Raw genomic sequence first — 16941 nt, forward strand, 5'->3', positions numbered from 1 at the left:
AGCCGCCCAGATCGGGCCGCCCCTCTCCGTACAGGTTCAGTCCCCTGTGTATTATTAATGACTGTATGTTTCAGGCTGGACAGAATCAGGTCTCATGGGTTCAGGGGTGGCTGTGTAATGCCCAGACGAAGGCTTTGGAGAGATAGAGGGTGATGGATGGCTGGGAAAGAGTGAGCAGAGGATGGAGGAGAGGGAGGAGGAGGAGCTAATGGTGACGATGAGGGCGACTAGCAGCACTCACCAGATCCTCTTTGCTTTCTGTCTCGTCCTCCTTCTCATCTCCACACTTTCCATGAATAGGTTACACTGTGGTGTGCCACTACAGTTTCTTTAGAATAAAACCCATATCTGAGAACTTTATGTTAGATACATATTGTCAACAGTGCAAGCTGAGCATTATCTCTATTTGTGTCTCACATTTTGCAAGCAACACTGTTACTTTTTGCCTTTTACAAAAAAACAGATTTTTTTTAGAATAATGCCATACAGGAAGTAACATCATTTGTGTACTTCTACGGGGGAAATTAGTAGATGAGTAAATTTCAGTTTTATACAGATTTTGATGAATGCATTCCTCAGGTTCAACCATTCAACTCTGTTTCCCAGGTTATTGTGGCTACTGACTGACAGTTTAATTAATACTTTAAATACAATTGCAGGCCTTTAACTTGTGTTCTGCAGCAGTTTATTGTTATATTAATATATTTTTAGTATATTGTTTTAAAATGTATATAAATGTATTATTTTTATGTTGATGTTCCAAACAACATTGGACCCCATTGACTTGCACTTGTTTGGACAAAAAAATAATAATAATAATACACATCTTTAGTTTGGAACAGCATGAGGGTATTAATGATGACATTATTTAATTTATTTTATTTTAATACATTATTTTGAGTGAACTATCCCTTTAAGAGATCCAGCCGATATATGACTCCCATTACACACAGAGAAAAAATATGCAGAGGATTAAGTGACTTCTTTTTTTCTATTTTCTATTATATTCTGTCAGTTGAATGCTTCTGGCCTGTGCTGTGCTTTCCCTTGTTTCATTTCTGTGTTTGCCATTCTCTCTTTTTCCACACAGAATCATGTTTTTTTGTCTTTTACAAGTCCAGTCCTGTACGTTGAGCCATCTACTTCAATCCTGTCTGGTGACGGCTTTCACTTCCTCTTCATGAAAATAAAATGTTCCATGTTTGAATCTGTATCTTTCTCACTCTCGTTCTGTCGGTTGTGTTTTGTCTGCTACCTAACTCAATTTCCATCTGTTTTCCTGAGTGCAAATGAGCTTCTGTCTTCAGGTGTTGATTAATGTGTGACCTGCAGCTCCTCACAACAAATCCTCCCTCTGTGTCAAGAACTGCCATCCTTCTGACTGACCATAGTCCTTTCATTTCAAATACATATTCACTTCATTGAGTTCAAATATAGCGACAGAGAGAAGTGGAAAGTTTGGGGTCAGGGAATGTGTAGTGAAGGGTTAGTTGGGGTGTATAATACATGTAATACATGTATTGTAGGGGTGTAACGGTACGCAAAAATCACGGTTTGGTACGTACCTCGGTTTTAAAGTCACGGTTCGGTTCATTTTCGGTACAGTAAGGGAAAGAAATGCAAACATTAAACTGCAGGTTGTTTATTACTATAAACTTTTTTTTACAATTTGTTTACACTTTTTAAAATACTTTTTAATAAAATATATATAAAATAAAGAATAAGAAATAAAATACTGCTGCAAAGTTCTCCACTAGGGGTGTAACGGTACGTGTATTCGTACCGGACCGTTTCGGTACAGGGCTTTCAGTACGGTGCACGTGTGTACCGAATGACCAAATGCAATATTTTGATTGTGGAACATAGGTACATTTTCATGTTTCCAAACGAACATATTAAGTGGCAGAAGTCTCCACATTCAGCGCAAATCCCGCCCTGCAGGTAATTCTAAGGCCGGTGACACACTGGCTGCGTGGCGTGAGCGTGGCGTTTCTGCTGCGTGTCAGTAGCGTGACGGCTGCTTCGCATTTTCTGTATCTTTACACACCAGAATCGTGCCTGACGCGGCGCTGGCGCGCTGCTGCTGCTGTAGGTGACATAGAGGGAGGCCGCCGACAGACCAGGATCTTGTCTTCACGACAACAATATATATACTTCATGTTGAGCATAAATATAAAGCCTACTGATAAAGGACACCGTCAACAGTATTGACGGCAAAGTAGACTATGTTTGACAGGTGCAATATGGCAGTGTGTCACCGACCTAAGGTTTTCAAAAGGCATCACGCGAGTGTGAACATCACTACAACTAGGAAAAAAATGATTGCAATTCAAACGCAGCTCCCGTCGGCATTTAAACAGACCTTTGCTCTTAATTCTGATCGGTCCAACGCAATATCGAAATCTGAGCAGGTCTAAAAACTGAAACTGTTTATTATTACACTTTGGAAAAGTTATATATATTTTTTAAATATGAGCAGGCCTACAAGCTGGGATTGGTAATGCTGCACTGTAATCATAGTTATTTATTTATATCTTTCATTATATTTTATTTATGTGATATTGGTTTGAGATAGAGAGTATTTTATTTATTCAATGTATTGCATTATCTATTTTGATTCATTGTCCATTGTCAATAGTGTAGAGACAGATGAAGCACAGTTCACACAGATGCCACTTTCAACCAAGCAGCTTTACTGAGTGGTTATCCTTGTGTGGGGTTTTATCAGGGATATTATCATTAATTAAACTAAAATTAAAACTAAAATCATTAAAAACACATTTACATTACTTAAATTAAGTTTGAAAAATGAACTGAATTATTATTATTATTATTATTATTATTATTTAATAAACATTTAATTTCTGCTTGTTGTCAAGGTTCAAAGTTCAAAATAACTAAAGCTAAAACTGATAAGTAAAAAAGTAAAACAAATCTATAAGCACATTTAAAAAAAAAATAATGAAAAAGACAAAAATGCACAACAAAATTAAACAGAATAAAAATTAAAACAGAACGTATAAAAATGAGCAAAAACTATGATAGTTTATCAGTGTTATTAATTTCTATTAAAATTGCTCAATTTTACCAACAAATTTTCGCCGAACAACTGTAAATGTGAGCACACCTTAATTCAGTGCATTCAGTTTAATGTAGCCTAATACATGTTCCTGATTTTGTCTTGTGTTTAGATGTTTATGCTGTAATTCTGATCTCCTGAGTTTCCTGTTTCAATATGCAGTCATTCTGTAATTTAATTAGTTGATTGTGTCTCCCGGTGTTCCTCATTTCCTTGTTCCTTAACTTTAATTCCAGTCCATAAAAGTTCGCCTTCGCCAGGTGATTTTCGATCGTCCATGTTTTCGTTAGCCTGGTGCAGGCTGCCAGAGCATCGTGTATTGAGTAGCTGATGGTCAGGAAGGCATGAGACATGTCCAGCAAAATGAAAATGGCATTCATGCGTCGGCACAACGGTATACTTCCACATTCGAAACGTGGTCCCTGTAAGTGATCTGGAAGATCAAAAACATACAAATTTTGAGTGACGGTTTCCATATATTCAGTTTCTTAAATATTAAATAATGTTGTGTTATGTGGTCTAAATGTCTTCTGGTGGTTTTTTTTGGTTGTAAATAGTGTTATGCTCATACTAGTCAAACACCCACGATTTTCCATAATTTGAATATTCACTTTAAGAAATAAGACATTATAAAGATGTTTGCACATGCATACCCAGATTTGTCTCACAGTGTAAGGTCTCTGGTAGTCACGATTAAACAAATCAGGCCTGTGAGTGTTTACTCTCATAGTTTACACAAGCTAGCGTTGCATTTCATCATGCTCTCACACAAGCGTAATATACCCCAGTAAAGGGTTTTATTACACTTCTCTGCAGCAGAGAGCCATAAAAGTGTGTTTTGATGAATCTTTCTTCTCATTCCGGCAGTCAGAACAAAGTGTGCATGTAATTAGAAGAGCATTGTTTACACAGAAGCATGCAGTGCTAGTTGTTTTAATTAGCGCGTTCACAGAAAGAAAGTACACTGTTAGAGCACCCTGAAAATATGAAAGCACGCCATTTTTCCATATTCATCCTGCCTACTAATCCATCTGTTGTTTTTTAGTATGATAGATTGACATTTTTTCAGTTTCAAACCTGGTGGTAATGTTGTCTGGTGAACATATGGGCTACATATAGTTTTCTCTGTCGAGATGGTAACAATAAAGATGTTTTTGCTCCGCAGATCCAGCCAGGAGAGGCCTTCACTGTGTACCACACTAGCCCAACGCTGTCCAGCTTATGTAAACCAGTGGTGCTGTGGACCCAGCAGGACGTGTGTAAGTGGCTGAAGAAACACTGTCCACACAATTACCTGACCTATGTGGAGGCCTTCTCTCACCACGCCATCACAGGTACGGCACAGCTCTCTCTGTCACACAGCACACTGGAAATAAAGTGTCAGGGTCTTTCAGAATTGTGTTTTGCAGGCTTTGAAATGTCATTAAAACCGGTCTAGATTTGACATTGTTCTTGTGGTGAGTAAAACTTCAAAGTCATACCTTATTTGTGAAGGAATCATTTTTTCTTTCATTCAAATGGTCTTTTTACAAATCTGCTTGAAGATCTATTGGTAAATTAATATATCAGTGTTATTTTAGTATCATTGATCTACTATTTTAAGCAGTGTTGGGGGTAACGCATTACAAGTAACGCAAGTTACGTAATCAGATTACTTTTTTCAATAACTAGTAAAGTAACGCATTACTTTTTCCCCATTTATTGATTGAAAGCTCTCCTGTCCCCATGTTGAGAGAAATCGGGAGTAAGATGTTACTTTAGTTCTAGTAATTAATCTAAAAAATAAAAATAAAAACCTGATTATGATGACTCAAAGCTTTATGTTTTTAATCCCATTTTATTAACCAATTTGCTGCTGACCTTTGATGATCCAATTAAACCAAATTAATAAGCAAAAATTAAGATAAACATTTCTTCTTTTCTATTGCTGAAGAGTGTTGAACATTCTTCTTCTGCATTCACTGTACGTGAATTCACATTTTCTTCAGCCTTTGGCTTTTGGTGTGAAAGGGATTTTACATTTGCCAAAAATATAACTTTTTATATTATAAGCAAACAAGCAAGCCCATCCGAGATTTAAAATGTAACGCAGAAATAACGTAATGCATTATTTTCAATAAAAAGTAACTAAATAACGTAATTAGTTACTTTTTTAGGAAGTTACGCAATATTGTAATGCATTACTATTAAAAGTAACTTTCCCCAACACTGATTATACCTTTTTATTTTTATATTTTAATGTCCATTTTAAATTTAGTTTAAAGTTTTAGTAGTTTCAATGTTTTTGTGATCTTTACACTTTATATATATATATATATATATATATATATATATATATATATATATAGATATATAGATATATAGATATTTCTCACTTTTTAGTTATTTTAGTTCTTTAAATTAAACCAAAATTAAATTCGGAATGATGCTTTGGAAACAAGCTAAAATAAAATTTTAGCATTTAATATATTTTATTTTATTATTTCAGCTGTTATAGTTAACTTAAGAGTTGTTATAGTTGACTTAAACTAAAACTATAAAAATACTTGTTTTACTTGAAATAAAGCACGTTAACTGGAAAAAAAAGTTTTATATGAAGCAAATTGATTTTTAAATGTGATTATGCAGTAGTTCTTTTATAAAGCTTTAGGATAATCATAGATCAGCCAAGCCTTACTGTGGTCTGACAGAGGAACAGCTTTGGCAGATCACATCCACTAACTAACACACTCTCATTCAACTCCCAGAGCTGTGTGCACTGTGTTCTCTCACTAATGGACAATTATACACCCTAATGTTGAGCCATTTGTCACATCACAGTCATTTCCATGAGGCCTCACCATCTAGAGGTCACCAGAGTGGCGAATCCAAGTAATAAAATCATTTTACAATGCCATTCATGCGTTTTTTCCTGGAGATTTAGCAGTGGAGAGTAGTTGAGACTAAAAGGATTAACTAAAGGTGGACATTCAGCTTTTGTTATTTGTGGTATTTGTAATATTTGGCAGGCAGAGGATATGATGTTATGAGAAGAGCCTTTGAATCACAGATACCCCATTCAATGTCATATGAGTGTCAAGCCATGTGAGTCATGTGACGTCTTCTAGCCAATCAGGGAAGAGTTGTGCCTTAGGAGAATTGATGGCTGGATGGTTTGTATTGGGGCCAGTGACATGTCCACGATAAAAACTAAATCTAGTTTAAAATGCATGTGGTACATTATGTGAGTTCATGTTGGGTTTATATGATCTTTAAATTCTTTAATACCTTTTTTTAAGAAAAGCTGAGTTTAGTGTAACTGAAAATTTAAAAGCAACAGGATATTTTAAATTTTTTTATTTTTATTTTATTGAACCATTCTGTACAAGGCTTTCTTTATTTAAGATTATTTCTTTAATTATTGCCAATATTAGGATATTTGGCATTTCCAATTATGCCTGTTACATTCTTATTTTTATTAGGCCTATTATTATAAAGTTACATTTATTAATACATTTTATTATTCAATTAAAATTACTATTTATCTGCCCCGCAAAACCTCATAAGTGATGTGCTGCGAGGATAACAAAAGATAAGGCTATTTACTCCTAAAACAAGATAAATATTAAGGGAATAAATGAAAACAGTTAGCTATAGTACCGTTATCAGCATACGTTGAAGTAGATTCGTCTCGTAGTTTGATATGCAGCGTCAGATGCAGAAAGGTCTGTCATTCCGTTTTTTACTTTCACTTTCTGCTTACAGAGAACTGACTGAGAATAAGATGCTCACCGGCATAACTCTTGTGCAAAGTTTGCACATTACTCATGTGATATCCATTGGCTTGCCTTGGTTTAAAACCAAAATATTTCTAACATTGTAACGAAAGCAATTACCCCCGTACCAAACGTATCGAACCGATTTATAATTTTTATTTTTTTATATAGTTCTTCATATTGGTTGCACATGTTTGTTGCTTAGAACTAAAGATTTAGAAGAATGCTCGTTTTTCAATTATTAATAATATTTTAAATTTGGACAGCCGGATCACCCTTACATTTTTAAGTTTTTTTTTTCAATTAAGAATTGTTTTTAAATTAAACTAGAAATTTGCATGTATAAATTTAATTTAAATTCATTTTTGATAAAAGTAATAGATCCTGACCACCAAAAAATAAATAAATAAATAAATGAAAAAAAATAAATACAATAAGAACAAGATTGTCATTTTATAATTTTAAGCATTCAAAATGCAAGGATACTCTGTATATGTGTATATGTCTATTGAGCAGTGGCATGAACATATAATAAGTTATGCTCCTTTTCTATTCTAACAACAGAAATCAATTGTGATGTGTGTTTGTGCAGTTCTGGTTACTTCATATGTTTTAGGGTTATGTATATTCATGCCATGGATCTTTCTGTCCTTCAGTGATGTTGAACACAAGCACTCATTTTAGCAGCATTACATTTAGTTAGGTGGAGAGACAAATGTCTGCCCCCTCTAAATGCCTCTTTAAGTAATTAATCTGTGTGCCGACACCGGCTAGAGGCTTTATTCTATTATCTGCACTATTATTTATTGCTTCATTTATCAAGCCTCATTCTCAGATGGTGTGTGTCTGTAAGTGGCTGTTTGCGTGTGTCATTTTTCCTGGGTCATTGGCTCTGTAGCTTGAAGCACTGTTACACACACTGCTGTAAAACACTATAAGACACATTTCAGACAAGATCTTAAAAATCTGAGAATTTTATATTTTTTCTGACAATGCAATGTTATTTCAGTTTGTAAAAAAAATACCGTGAAAATGTATTTTAAAATGTTTTTTAAAAAAAATGTCTAAGGTTACATATGTAACCCTGGTTCATCGAAGGAACGAGACGCTGCGTCGATGACGCCTCCAGCATGACGTCTCTGAATAACGTGTGTAATCAGTCTAATGGATGGGCGAGGCGTCATAGGTGGGTGACGTCAGAGACCAGGAAGCATAAAAGCATGAGCGGCGAAGCCGGTAACCAGCCTCAAAGAATGAAGCAAGCACCGGCCAGAGATGCCGGAAGTGTGGCCCTGCGACGCAACGTCTCATTCCTTCGAGGAACCAGGGTTACATACGTAACCTCTTCAGGAACTCGAGCTGCGTCGATGACGCTTTGGGGAATGAGAATGCCCACGCCGCCAGACTTTCAAATCTCTGCCTAGTGTGTAAGAGCACAGCTAAAGCAAGAGAAGGAGACAGGAGCCTGACAGTAATCGGGGACAACCGTCGAATGGCCAACTTCAGAAGGAGTCCATTTCAAGGCATACATTTTCCTCATTGAGGGAGCTCTGGATTGGAGAACGATCTCAACAACCTCGTTTGAGAGACCGGAAGCTAAGAGTTGTGCCTCCTCAGAGACCACACTTGCAGCCTCTAAGCTCCATGTGGGGGCGCACCCTCCGCCTGCGAGAGGAGCTCTCTCCTGATAGGAACCTCCCATATAGTGCCGTCAAAAAGAGAAATCAGGCCCAGGAACTATAGCCTGCCCAGCCAGAACAGGGCTACTAACAGCAGCCGGACTCCCGGGAGCAAAGCAATCAGGGGAAAAACGTACAGATGAAGCCTCGGCCACGTCTGTACCATGGCGTCCAGTGGGGCTGGATGAGTCAGAGGAAGCCAGAAGGGACAATGCGATGTCTCTCGAGTCGCAAACAGATCCATCCGAGTCTGGACAACCTCTCCAACTCTGCTTCATCATCTCGGTGTGAAGCCGCCATTCCCCGGGCCTCGGCCCCTGCCTCAACAGGATGTCTGCTCCCATATTAAGATGCCCAGGAATGTGGACTGCTCTCAGCGAGAGGAGTTCACCCTGGGACCACACAAGGATCTGGTACGCTAGTTTGTATAAATGGCGTGAGTGCAGAACTACTTGTTGGTTGATGTAAGAGACCACTGCTGTGTTGTCGGTGCGCAGAAACACATGGTGACCTCTTAGGTCTGGGAGAAAGTAAATTAGTGCTCGAAGCACGGCCAGCATCCTCGGGCAGATGATATGCCATGTCGGATGGCGGCCACTCCACAGACCGCGGGCAAGGTGGCCACTCATGACCGCACCCAGCCGTTGCTAGCATTACGCGTTGACAAGGAGCTCCCAGCACCGGGCCCTGAGACAAGGCACATAGGCACCGCCGCGTGACCTTTAGCATGCAAAGTTTCCCCTCGGGGAGAACCCCTTGGTCTTGAGCCACCACTGTAGGGGTCTCATGTACAGCAGGCCAATAGCATTCACATTGGACGCAGCTGCCATTAGACCCAGCAATCTCCGAGACTGCTTGACAGTGAGTGACCGGCCTTCTCTCACTCTCGCGACTGCAGTGAGGATCGACTCGATCTGAGCAGGTGACATATGTGCCTGCATCATGGTTGAATCCCACACCATGCCCAGATAAGTGGTTCTCTGTACTGGAGAAAGCAAACTTTACTTGGCGTTAAGTCTAAACCCCAGCTCTTTCATGTGAGCGAGAATGACACCTCGATGCCAAACCATCATCTGCTCTGATTGAGCTAATATCAACCAATCGTTAATGTGGTTGAGTCGTGAAAGTGTGGGGTGAGAGTGCAAGGCCAGAGGGAGATCCGTATTGGTAGGCTTTTGCCCCCAAAAGCAAACCTCAGGAACTTCCGATGAAGAAGGATGGAGATAAGTGCATCTTTTTGATAGATCGTGACACACCAGTCCTCGGACTTGGCCTGTGCAAGCATGCTGAACTTTGGTCCCCTGACTGAGTGGTTCAAAAAGCGCAGATCTAAAAAGTAGTTTTCACACTGCCAAATAGTCTACTAAGGGAATCAGCCTCTCAAGACTGATCTCTGGTGTCATCAGAGCAGTTAGCTCGGTGCCCTGAAGCAGTGCACCGGTAGGAGATGGCCGAACTAGCTGCTCTGGAAACCTCCCAGGAAGTTGCGAGCCATTTAGCACTGCTACGTTTCCAGGTGGTAACTGAGAGAAGCGCTCGCAGGAGACCGCTGTGCCCTGGAACACCAGCAGGGTTGGCAGATCGATCTCCTGAGGGCACTGAGGAGAGACAGGCACCGTGTAATGCGGTGTACACCGCTCTTCCCCAGAGGGACCTGCCCTCTGAGGTCCTGAGTTGCAGCATCAGGACTCTCGTAGCTGAAGTCTCCTAAAACGACGGTCCTCAGACCCACGTCGTCTGCTAAGAAGACTAAACCAGAGCCTGTTCGGGGCAGGTCCCCATGAAGCACACTTGGCAGGAGCTCCCACACCGCCATGTGACCTCCTAAGTGAAAGTGAAAGTGACGTGACATTCAGTCAAGTATGGTGACCCATACTCAGAATTCGTGCTCTGCATTTAACCCATCCAAAGTGCACACACACAGAGCATTGAACACACACACACACACACTGTGAACACACACCCGGAGCAGTGGGCAGCCATTTATGCTGCGGCACCCGGGGAGCAGTTGGGGGTTCAGTGCCTTGCTTAAGGGCACCTCAGTCGTGGTACTGCTGGCCCGAGATTCAAACCCACAACCCTAGGGTTAGGAGTCAAACTCTCTAACCACTAGGCCACGACTTCCCCAACAAGGGGAAGCAGTCTTGCGAGACTGGCCTCTGGTGCGCCTAGAGCTACTAGCTCGGTGCCCTGAAGCGGCGGACCAGCAGGGGACGACCGTACTAGCTGCTCTAGAGACCTCCGTAGAGGTAGCGAGCCTCTTAGCACAGCTACGTTTCCGGGCGGTAACTGAGAGAAGCACTCGCCGGAGATCGCTGCGCCCTGGAACACCGGCAGGGTTGACAGAACGATCTCCTGAGGGCACTGAGCAGAGACGGGCACCATGTAATGCGGTGTACACCGCTCTTCCCCAGAGGGAGCTGGCCCTCAAAACGTCCTAGGCCTTAGGCGTCAGGACGTTATGACGAAGGCTATCCAGCGAAAAAGACGGTCCGCAGAACCACTTTCCACTAGAGGTGAACACGTGTTCTCACAAAAGAAATTACATCCCAAGAGCCAATGTACATCTAACTTCACATAGTAAGATAAATATGCCATTTTATTCCTCAGAATTAAATTTAGTCAACAACCAGATGAGTCAACACGGTCTGGTGTAGAAAAACTCACATAAAAATGAAACAATGTACTTTTGATATGGCATATGCTTTTAAAAGTAGATTTTAAAAATATTTTTATTTTCTGACCTTAGCAGATCACAATTTTGCCTGGTTATTTTGCCAATTCATGATATATTTATGTCATGAAGTATAACTAAATGTCTTTTCAGTCCACTTTCAGTCTTTTATTCAGTCTTTTTTTGGTCATAAGAGTAAAATAAATCAAAATAACCAACTGTACTTTTTAAGACCCACTGATTGAAACCATTTTTCTTTCTCGTCTTTACTCCAGCTCATCTTGTTTTTGACAGCACCTCTATCACCTATATCTTGAGGGTGTTATTTGGGAGCACATTAAACCCGTCTGTAGGGAATTCATTTCTGCTCTGTTCACCTGTGCTGTCTGTGATACACAAAAGCATCAGACAAAAAAGCAATCCTGGATAAAGTGCTTCTGGAGGGCTGAATTCAAAAGCACTGAATTAGTGTGTGTGTGTATACTAAAGAGCTTTACAAAACATCTCAATGTTGTGCACAATGGAAGCACCATATCAAGATGAAAAATCCAATGCATCTTACGAAAAACCCCACAATAGTTCAAATATCAACCTCAAGAAGCACCTCTGGCTAGTTATGGACATTTCCATTATCAGCGTTATTAGCATCACCCATGCTCTAATTGTTCCTCCCAGCCTGCTGTGAGTGACTGGGAAGCGAATGCAATTCCCCCAGCCATGTGTGAATTCCTGGAGCTGGAAACTGGGTCAGTGTTGGCCCATGACTGTCCTCTAAAGCCCCAGGGGCAACTGGAGGTTACTCCATCACAGCACTATGGGTCACTGGAGCATCTCAGTCCAATAATCCCCCATGAGCCTCTAGTAGTTAAATACACTAGCAATTTGTTTAACAGCCTATACATCAGGCTTAACAGGATATACTTCAGTGACTAATGCTTTTTAGCATGAAGATGGATGAATGAAGAGTGCAGTTTGGAAAGATTGCTACATTAGCTTGAAGAATATGAATTTGTCCTGAATTTATTCTGGATTCAATGGTTTGATTTTAGCAAACGATAACAACAGCAATCATATAATGAATATGAAAATGCACAGAAATTTTGTTTAGCCTTCCTGGTATGGACATGGCATTTTGCCAGTAGTTTATACAGAGATTTATACTGTATATGCATTTGAATTACTCCAAAAAATACACTATTAAATATACATTAAAAAGAAACAGCCATTGTAATTGCCAGAAATTTGGTGTAAAAAATATGGTCAAAATGTTTCGGGTGTTATAGGTGATGTGCTTGTACATTTTACTGATTATAACAGTATATTTAATGAATTGTTATAATGTTAATATACCAAACTACCAAAACCTAATTTGTATGTTAAAATGTACTGATAACCACCATAATGATACAGGTGGTAAAATAGACAGCTACTTGACTGATGCATTAGAGTTTATAGTAAGGGTTTCTCCACAAAACGTGCAATATTTGTATACGATTTAGGGCTGGGATAAACGATTATTTTTTAAACGATTAATCTAGCGATTATTTTTTCGATGCATCGATTAATCAATTCCTTAACATTGCAATATATGTTTATTGCTCTTAAAATCACAAAATAAAAGACTGACTAAGAATGCATTACTTTGCACTTGTATAGAGATAGCATTCAATAAAACCTTGAAACCTTGAAAACACATAGCTTACTGAAACAAGCTTACTGAACACATAGGGCCTAGTTTACTGAAAAAAAGTTCTTCTTTCAGATGAAAATAACAACAACTTGATGTCTAGCATTCAATAAAAAAGGTCACCCAAAATACTTGTTTAGAGCAATTGAAAGAATACAGTAACCAATGTAAACTTGAGGGCTTTAAGCTAATACAGAGAGTGCTTTTACAAAAAAAAAAAATAATTAACAGTGGGAGCCAGCAGCCTGTCATGGAGAAAAAAAATCTCCGAATGCTCCACGTGAAACTTTGGCGTTCCGCCCTTTTTCTATCGTGTCTAATGATTTTGGTTAATATGCACAAGGGAGGGAGAGAGCAAGAAGCGCTCGTGTTGTTTGAAGACTGTGAGTGCGCAGCGCGCGTGAAACTTTGGTGTTTCGCCCTTTTTCTATCGTGTTTAATGATTTTGATTAATATGCACAAGGGAGGGAGAGAGCAAGAAGCGCTCGTGTTGTTTGAAGACTGTGAGTGCGCGCGCACAGCCGGGGCTTTCTCTCTCGTACGCGCCCTGTCAGGCGCCGCAGTCATTCTATTCTACATCACTCACCGATCAAATAAGGCTTTGACAGCCGCCAAAAAAAAAGATCAATGCAGAAAAACCCCTGGATTGGTTATATAACGTTGGACAGAATATTGATCTGGCCATCGTGTATATTCAGTGCACATAAGGTAAACGTTTTGCAAACGTTTTTTAGAGAAATAAAAACAGGTCGACGAATCAATGCGCATATTTTGCGTCGAAGTATTTTTTGCGTCGACGTCATCGATGACCTCGACGCGTTGTCCCAGCCCTAATACGATTCATATGGTAACACAATACAAAATATTGAAAAAACAATAATGTAACACGAAAATAATAAGAAACAAAACTTATAAAATATAATCATGTTATGTGACATGCTTTTACTTTTTCGACCATGAAGTATACTGTTATTATGTAATATACTGTCTTTTCTTTTTACTTTCAAAATCGTGGACAGTATTTTACAGTAAAATTACATATGATGCAATGTTAAACAATGCCTATTTACTATGAATAAATAGATAAACTTTAAGATATAGTTATATTAATTATTTGTAAAATATTTCTTAAAACTTTGCTATGATAAACTATGTATTAGTGGTCCCATTGACACTAGAGCAATCACATTTATGAAAACTGTTCGATGCCCTCCAAAAGTCCTGATATCAACTTTTGAGCAAATTAGACCAAAGCTTCTCTCGTTTAGCGTTTATAATTTATTTATTTGTTTGTTATATGATTCGTCAAGCGTGACACACACACACACACACACACACACACATATATATATATATATATATATATATATATATATATAATCACATAAAGCAGCATGATAATAGAGAGAGCTGCAGTCTCAAATTGAGGATATCCCAGCACATTCATTTAGTTTGACCCAATGCAATTTAACATCATGCAAATATGTTCAGCAATCTTACAGAGATGTACTTTAAAAATCCAAAATGAAAAGGCACTTCCCATTTCCTCTTGAAGCTCTCTGATTTCTATTGTATATTATAGATATAGAGGCAAGGGACACAGCTTAATAAAGTGGTGTCTGGTGAATTACTGTTATTTACTGTAATATGCTGAGGATGGGCCATTTCAGTGTGGTGCTTCCAGGCCTCTTTTTGTTCTCGCTCTTTCTATCTCTGTTTGGGATTCACCTTGCGATTCCATTTAAGGGCTTTGTTTTTATTGTTCAAACACACACACACAAACACAGATGTCCTCTCATACCAACTGCCCCTTTATCACTTTAACCGTAGATATTTCTGTAAAATAGCTTTGGTTTTGCAGCTGATCTCTTCCACTGTACAGTAAAGCATATTAAAGACCCCATAAAATTTCAATTGCTTTTCATGAAGAAAGCTTTTAGTCAGTGTCTGATAACTTTGAGGTCATTTGTATGTTAGTGAACACATAAAAGTTAGGAGTCAAGTAAAGTTCTGGGAAAACAGACCAAAAATATTAATGAATGATCTCACACTCATGGGTGTATCCAATATATATATATATATATTTATTTTGTCCAGTAAAATGCTGTCTAAAATGATTAAATTATTAATACAACCTGCCTTTAATAGAGTAGCAAGTCATGGTTTGTCAGTGTGTGCAAACACTCAGACTTCATCAGCTATGCATTTTTTAAAGCGTCTTGTGTAACTGTGACATAAAATAGACCAGCCATTCTGGACCTGGGCACCTGGACACAGATGTCTCACTCCATCTGTACACTGAAAGCGTGTTGTGTGGTGTGACGCACATCACAACCCCCCCGCTGGTCTGGAGCCCGGCAGGCCTCAAGAAAACTCAGACTCATAGGACAAACATGTCTGGGATGAAATTTATGCAAAATAATATTATGTGGCTTCTTGGACACTTTTGCGACACTATCAAAATGAAGTGTCCAGAGAATGGCACTAAAAGCTCATTCAGTTTTATTCAAAAGAGATTAACCAGAATCTGGCAACGATTTATGCTTGTTACATGCATCTCAGCAGTTCAGAAGTTAAATGTGTAGTATTTGAAAATGCATTTGAAAATAACGTAGCATCTACGTGTAACAGGGGTGTTTAGCCCATCGTTTAGGGGAAATGGATTATGGCTGCCCTGGAAGTTTGGACAATGAAAGGATCTTGGTCCCCACTCCCCAAACGTTTTAGTCTCATTACAGACTAATATGTGTATTTGGTTTCTTAGCTTTTTGGGTTGGAACACTACTGATTGACAAGTTTAGGCTTCAGGTATGGTAATGTTACACGGTGGCTTCCTGAAGTGAAATTGCTTATGTGAGAGTACAGTCTGATATGCTCCTCCCTCCCCAGATCTAATAAAGTGAGACTCCCCTACTCCCTGACAACTCAACAACAACAACAACAACAAATTTACACTATAGATAGGTGCAAAAGGAATTAAACAGAATTTATTATTTTAAATTCTTTTTTTTCTTATGATTAATTATTTCTTCTGTTTGAGTAATCAAATAAATAAAATAAAATAGAAGAATTAAGTCTTTCTGTTGTGTTTTGAATTCACACAAACTCCCTCAACTCAGCTGAAAAACCTTTCAATATAACAAATCCCTTATGTGCCAAAAAAAACTGACAAACTGTACCAAAAAGGATCAAACTAAGATGTCACTTGGATGGCAGGGCAGCAACACAATCTTCAAACTTGAAACTGTGGAAAAAAAGTTGTAATACTCTGTATTAAAGGTGGGGTTAGTGATTTCTGGTAGCCAATGTTGATATTTAAAATCATCAAAACAAACACGCCCCTACCCCAAAAGGGTCTCAGCCCTATTTTGATAGCTCCACCCCACACATATGTATGCAGCCCAGGCAACAATTATGGCGGAATCTACTGTGTTATTATCTGCTGTTTAAACATATAATATTACTTTTCGGACGCGCTTTGGGAGCCGACAATTGAAACAGACAGCGGATCATTTAGATGCTTCAGACTTATAGGATGTGGAAATGAATGTGTCTTTATCATATCTGAAGGGAACCAAAATACTATTGCAGATGAACAAACAAGCAAACATGACACAGAAGAATATTCAAGCAAAAGCCAGCATATATTAGTTCTATAAAATCTGTAAACTCCTTATCAGTGATACACAAGTTGCAATGATGATTTAAGTGTTGCATTTTAATGTTTTTGTTAGCCTATACTGTTGAACCCACTAGATGTGGCGCTGCTGCATTGTTCATACAGAATACTAGCTGATATGTTATGCAGACTTCAAAATGTTTGAGTTTACAAATCATGCACTATGGTAAAACATATTTTGAGGTCATAACATAGTACTGTGCAAGGAACTGCTTGTAAATAGCTATTTATTTATCAATGATGTGGCCTGTAATCATAATTTGTAAGAAAAGGAATAAAAGTTGATGTTTTACTGCCACTAGTGTTCATTGCAGATGTAGCGAATGTATGGATTGGTAAATATTTTTGCAAGTACTGTACTTAGGTATGCACCTTATCACCTATAAAA

At 38.7% G+C, this 16941-nt stretch overlaps 1 protein-coding gene across 3 annotated transcripts in view; it reads left to right on the plus strand.

Annotated features, from left to right (window-relative positions):
- Nucleotides 1-16941, plus strand: part of LOC132117947 (sterile alpha motif domain-containing protein 10-like) — an 86120-nt gene that overhangs the window by 56053 nt on the left and 13126 nt on the right. For 2 of the 3 annotated variants that reach the window (XM_059527335.1, XM_059527334.1), the window contains one exon: nucleotides 4245-4413. In XM_059527335.1, the coding sequence (XP_059383318.1) occupies nucleotides 4245-4413 (169 nt within the window). The remainder of the gene's footprint in view (nucleotides 1-4244; nucleotides 4414-16941) is intronic. The other variant, XM_059527336.1, reaches the window with a different exon arrangement.

Source organism: Carassius carassius, chromosome 37 (assembly GCF_963082965.1).
Source record: "Carassius carassius chromosome 37, fCarCar2.1, whole genome shotgun sequence".
Lineage (NCBI taxonomy): Eukaryota > Metazoa > Chordata > Actinopteri > Cypriniformes > Cyprinidae > Carassius > Carassius carassius.